This window comes from Lactuca serriola, chromosome 3, assembly GCF_051521515.1.
Source record: "Lactuca serriola cultivar US96UC23 chromosome 3, Lser_US96UC23_V15, whole genome shotgun sequence".
Classification (NCBI taxonomy): domain Eukaryota; kingdom Viridiplantae; phylum Streptophyta; class Magnoliopsida; order Asterales; family Asteraceae; genus Lactuca; species Lactuca serriola.
This window is the reverse complement of record NC_136410.1, coordinates 238789838-238796063: the sequence shown is the minus strand read 5'-3', so window position 1 is coordinate 238796063 and position 6226 is coordinate 238789838. Positions and strand designations below refer to the sequence as shown.

The 6226-nt window shown below is 47.4% G+C and overlaps 1 protein-coding gene across 1 annotated transcript; it reads right to left on the bottom strand.

Moving 5' to 3' along the window:
- Positions 1-4990: 4990 nt before the first annotated feature.
- Positions 4991-5953, bottom strand: LOC145096109 (uncharacterized). The gene has a single exon (XM_079033876.1). It carries the CDS (start codon positions 5951-5953, stop codon positions 4991-4993), a length of 963 nt encoding a protein of 320 aa, XP_078890002.1.
- Positions 5954-6226: the final 273 nt, after the last annotated feature.

Sequence of the window (6226 nt, the reverse complement as noted above, 5' to 3'; positions counted from 1 at the left end):
CGCTCTGTTTCCTTTTCCTCGTTGGGATGTGGTTCTGGAGTAGTATCACATATTTGAAGGCCTATCGGATCTAATCTATATATGATTTGTATACCCTGTGTAATCGTAGCAGGACTCGATATGGATCATACAGTGAAATGTTAATAATCCCTTAGGATTCTTTAGACATTTCCATTCTCGCACGAACCCTGTAGAAAACCCTACCCACTTCAGTGCTTGACAGAAGAGTTGATTCCGACCCCAAGGAGGTTCATTGAGAAGATTTCCTGTTCGGAAATAAATGAACTGGGTCGAGACTATTGAATGCACCAAGTGCCCATATTCTTTTAGAGACAGTGGTGAGAGATTCGCCTAAACTTCCGAGATTCTAGTCATCCATCATGAAGCGGTGACACCCAGAGTTGGAATCAGAAGGAAGGCAGGGTAGAAATTCAATATGTCTTCACAAGAAAAGAACCCTAGGTAACTACCTGAAGGAAACCAACGCCGATTCTAGCCAAAGATATGAGGCAGACAGAGGGAGCCAGTACAAGGAACCCGAGAATTGTCTTTTCCTCGTGTTCGTCACACTAATAAACCCGTAAAATAATACAATTTAGTGAGGTAGTGTTTACACTACTCACGCTATGTGTTAGGTAAATCGTCGATTCCCGTTGCCAGATACACGATTAGGGCGGATCCCCGCATCTCTATTGAGAGAATTTTAGCTATTTGCCCTTGTGAGCCTCTCTTCCCGCAGTTTCGTTCCGAACCGTTCTCAAATCTCTCCAAGCCGGAGAGTGAAACCTTTCCCAGTATAAAGGTAAATTAGTAGGAACGACTCGCATCTTACGTCAGCATGTCGGAAATTTAAATGTCCCGCCTCTTCTTCTTCCTTTAAGGGTGGTTTTCGGAGAACGATTTTCGCCATTTCTTCCCTCTTTTCCCTGCGTATTCGTCTTTTCTCTCCTTTCATGGCTATCTTCCTGTAATTGTCCCTTCTGCCGTCGAGTATCAACAGTTGGAGGCTACTTATGGCTTGTGTCCCTTGGAAGGTGTGGAATTTCCCTCTATAGGCTCTAGCATCTCTTCTCCCCCCTGGAAAAATTTAGGTTTTCCTAAAAACCCTACTTGCTGGTATACGATTTCCTTTGACAGATTTCCAAGAAGAGGTTCTTCAGAAGGATGGTTGTAGTCTTCACATGTTGACCCCTAATGCTGTCAACAAAGTGGTTGCTTTCGAGATGATCTGTAGAGCCAATGGGTATGTTCCCGACTACTTCGTCTTCAAGTTCTTCTTCCGGTTCTGCCTTACCGGAGATAAGTGTACTTTTTCGGCCCGGCGAGGGGGACATGCCCTAGTTCCTGATGGGCGCACCCCCAAGAATTAGCAAGGTAAGTGGTTGTGGGTGAATTAGGAACTGGTTGGGAGTGGTCGCTACCGTGCCAATGTTTTCGCCGATACTGTCCCTAAGCTCTTCCCTTACAATCAAGAAGTCGCCGGTTTCTTGAAGAGTGTGCAGGTAACCGCTGAAGATTACTCCGAAGCACTTCTGTCCGGGGTAGGGATGAGCCCCTCCTGGAGGCGGCGTGGCAAGATGGCGGTGTCGTCGATGGTGAGTATCGCATATGTCCTGTTTCTCTCTTTACCTTATTCTTTTTTTTTTGTTTCCCTTAACCGCCTCCATCTGATTTACCTTTCGTTCTACTTTCTTTAGGTTTTGAGTCTTCTTTATCCATGGATGAGGTGCTGCGTAAACGCTATCGAGGCAAATTGGAGTTTCGTGAGGTGGATCTGTTCGAGCGTCTTCCCCCTCCTCGTCAGGCAGATCGTCTCAGCACCCCTACTCCTCCTGTCCCTCCAGTGGGCTCGTCTGCATCTGAGGGAGGTCTGGTGCTTACCCACCTAATTTCCTTTGTTATGCCAACGGGCGGTGCTCCTTCCTCTTCCCCGGATGACGGTGAGGACAACAAAGATGGTATCATTGCTGACGTTCGGCGGATGCAGGCGAAATGGAAAGTTGTGTAGGCGATGCGTGAGCCGGTGACTGGCACTCCTCCTGCTCCCAAGAGGGCGCATACTAGGCACAACTTTTCTCATCTGCTGAGCTCGATGAGTTCCACACCAGTAAGCTCCTCCTCCGCTGGCGTGGTTGTGATTCCCGATGACGACGTGCAACAGTCTGAGGGAGTCAATAGGGCGACTGAACAGCCCGGTTTTTCAGATTTTTCTTCGATCCCTTCTCCAAGTGTTCCGTTTCTTCCTCCCAAGCTTTCTCCCACAAAAGGCTTTGGTCCCCACGGGCCAGTTACAGTTTCCAAAGATGGTGGCCCTGATGATGGTGCTTCTGGGTCGACGGTTTTTATGCCATCTTGGGATCTTCGCGACAATTCTCGTCTTTCTGTTCGTGCCAATGCCTTGGAGTTTTCGCGTCATGCCTTCCCTCCGGCTGCAGTGGGGGATATGGATGCGATGGGTAGCCCCTCCCTTGCTCACAACATGACCTATGCTGCTGCACAAGCGATGATCTATCTTATTGCAGGTTCCCGACACATCCGTAGCCTTGGCGAGATGGAGGTCGCTCATGCCACCTGTGGGTCGCGTGTGGCAAGCCTGGAGTGCCGCCTGGGTGAGCTTGGCGACGATCTTTGCTTGTCTGAAAAGAAATGTGAGTTGCTGGCATCTGAGAAGAATGTTCTGGATGAGGCTAGGGCTGCATTGGAGGCCAAGGTTGATTCTCTTACTCAAATGAACGAAGGTTTAATGATCCAGGTTAAGAGTCTCGAGCGTGACGTCGTTGACCGCGACAAGCTTGTGTCGTCGCTGCAAGCAGATGTGTGTGCTGTTCGTCGAGACTTGGATTGGTTGTTGCAGATCGGTGTTCAGCGTATCGTTGATAAGCTGATAGAGCATCCTGACTTTACCAATGCTATCAGTCTTATCCGCCATGCTGCATATATGGTTGGGGTTGAATCTGTTCAGAAAACTTCCGGTGGTGGTGAAAGTGGGGGTGCAGGTGCTGGTTCGCTGTCTGTCGGGCCTGCGGTTAGCGTAAGTGATGCTCTCTTGTCCTTCGCTAGCATGGATCACACAGGTCTTTTGGGTCTGGGAGAGGTGTGTATTAATGGTTTGCGAGAGTTGTGTTCGTTTGGTTCAGAGGGCACTCCTGAGGATGCTACAGGTCGTGAAATGGTGCTTGTGAATGACATTGATGTGGGAGGGAATGAGAAGGATCGTGGTGCTAGTGGTGATGGTTGAGCAGGTGTTAATGGTGATGATGCTGATGATGTGGTGGATGATAGGGAAGTTTCTGGTGGGTTGGCTGGAAAGGTAGGTGAGGATGATGCTATGGAGGGGGTTGTGGTTGGTGATAAGGCTATTGGAGATGGTTTGGAGTCATAATATTTCTTTGTTTTGTTTAGTCTATGTGTTTCGCTTTACCATGGTTGAACTGATGAACAATGTTTTCTCTCTTCTTTTTTTTTTTTTTTTTTTTTTTTTTTTTTTTTATATTTGTATGTTTGACATGCACTATGCGTTATCTACTATCTACTTTTTTTTTGTGCTTGGCTTATTTGTTTATTTCATATTGCTCAAGATGTGCCAAACATTTTGCCTTATTTTTGGTTACCGTTGACACACTAAGTGCTCACATCGGATGCACTTAGCACTCACCATTCAATCATTGGAGATTATTACACTAAGTATGAAAGATCAGCAATGGCATTGTTATTTAACCACGAGTTTTTTTGTTTTTTTTTTAAATTACACTAGGTATTAAGCTCATGTCACTTATGCATGAGATTCTATATGTGTCGAGTACTGAACTCATGTCTTTAAACATAGAAATACACTGAGTATCAATTTTCATGTCACTTAGCATGGATAGATGTACTCTAAGTACTCTAGGATGCAACGTACTTAATGGAACATCAACCAACTAGGGTTACATCTTTTCTTTTAGAAAAAATATTTCTTTAGGTTCCTAGCGTTCCATGTTCTTGGAATGGGCCTTCCTTCCATCGTCTCTAACACGTATGCGCCATTCCTGTTTGCCTCTATGACCCTGTATGGGCCTTCCCACGTTAGGCCCAGCTTTCCCTGGGGTTGTGCCCGACTGGCCTCGTTTTTCCTCAAGACATACTCGCCCACTTTGAAGGCCTTCTCCTTTACCCTTTGATTGTAATACCTTTCTGTTACATGTTTGTATGCAGCTTGGCGTACTCCCGACTCTTCACGTTTCTCCTCAAGGATATCTAAGTTTATCCTCAGGTTTTGTGTGTTGCTTTCCTCGTCTTGGTTGGCCACCCTTAGCGTATACACTGCCACTTCCATGGGGAGCATGGCTTCGGTCCCATATGTCAAGCTGAAAGGGGTTTCCTTTGTGCTTTTCCGTGGTGTGGTCCTGTATGACCATAGCACCATTGGTATCTCTTCTACCCAATTCCCTTTTGCTTTGCCCAACCTCTTTTTGATCCTATTGACAATGGTTCGGTTGGACACCTCCGTTTGACTGTTCGCTTGAGGGTGTGCCACCGATGTGAAGCGTTGGCTTATCCCTTTGGCGGTGCACCATTCTCTGAATGGGCTCTCAGCGAATTGCAAACCATTGTCGCTGATGAGAACCTTAGGTGTTCCGAATCTTGTCATGATGTTTTTCCACACAAATTTTATCATGTGCCTCCCAGATATGCATGCCAGTGGCTCAGCTTCAATCCACTTTGTGAAGTAATCCATGGTTAGCACCATATACTTCAGCTTCCCTGGTGCTTCTGGGAATGGACCCACTATGTCTATGCCCCACTGGTAGAAAGGCCATGGGCTGAATATATTACTTAGTGGCGTCGGGGGTTCCGTCTGGACTGCGGCGTAAGACTGACATTCCCCACATTTCTTGGTTACCTCTACTGCGTCTTGATGTATCGTCGGCCAGTATACCCCCATTCGTAGCACTTTTCCTGTCGAAGCCCTCGCCCCTTCGTGTGCGCCTACCTGCCCTGAATGTGCTTCCTACAATATCTCTTTCCCCTTGGCTTGATCTACACATTTTAGCCATGGAGACATGAATCCCTTCTTGTACAATTCCCCGTTCACCATTGCGAATGAGGGCGCCTTTAAACGTATTTTTCTAGCCTCGTCATGGTCGTCCGACAACACTCCTCTCTGGAGGTATTCCCGGAACGGTGTCATCCATGTGGGTCCAACGGGGGTCAGGATGCTCACCTGGTGTTCATCAATGCTTCTCTCCCGGAGCACCTCAACTAGAACTTTCTTTGAGAAGCGGTCAAAACAAATGGACGCTAGCTTGCTCAAAGCGTCTGCCCTCTTATTCTCACTTCTGGGTATCTGCTTGATTGTAAATCGGCCGAATGATCCTATCAGTTGCTTTACCATCTTTACATACTTTCCCATTCTTTGGTCTCTTACCTCGAAACTCCCATTAACTTGGTTCGCTGCTAACCTTGAATCGGTTAGTGTTGTTACAGCTTTCGCGCCCATCTGTTTGGCGAGTCGCAGCCCTGCAAGTAGCGCCTCGTACTCCGCCTCGTTGTTCGATGTGTGGAAGTCGAAACGGAGGGCGTATGTTACCCATTCTCCTTCTGGGTTAGTCAGGATAAGCCCCGCCCCTGAGCCTTCCCTGCTGGATGCTCCGTCCGTGTACAGGGTCCATGAACCATCGCCGGTAGGGGCCTCTTCAACTACCCACACTTTATCTTTCGCCGGGTTCCCTCCGTTAGGAATTTCTAGTAAGAAATCAGCCAACACCTGCCCTTTGATACTTGTTCTTGGGCGATATTTTATATCGTGCTCTCCCAGTTCAATTGCCCACTTGGCCAGTCGACCCGACGTCTCCGGCTTGAGCAAGATTTGTTTAATGGGGTAGCTTGTGAGTACCTCGATTTGATGTGCCTGGAAGTAATGCCTTAATCGTCTCGCAGCGTAGATGAGCGTCAGTACCAATTTTTCCACCATGGGGTAGTTGAGTTCTGGTCCCTACAGCGCTCTGCTAACAAAGTATACTGGTCTCTGCTCCCCTTCCCTTTCCACATCCAATATCGATGATATTGCTTCGCCTGATGTCGAGAGATACATTTGTAATGTTTCTCCGGGAATAGGAGTTGCTAGGGTCGACAGCTTGTTCAGCGCTTCCTTGATTCTCTGGAGCGCCTTCTCAGCTTCATTCGTCCATTGGAAATTGTTTTTCTCGATGCATCCCTTTAAGGTGTGGAACAGTGGCATAGCCTT

Bases quoted from the DNA above. Each gene is read 5' to 3' on its own strand.
- LOC145096109 (XM_079033876.1), bottom strand. From the start codon at position 5,953: ATGGTGGAAAAATTGGTACTGACGCTCATCTACGCTGCGAGACGATTA.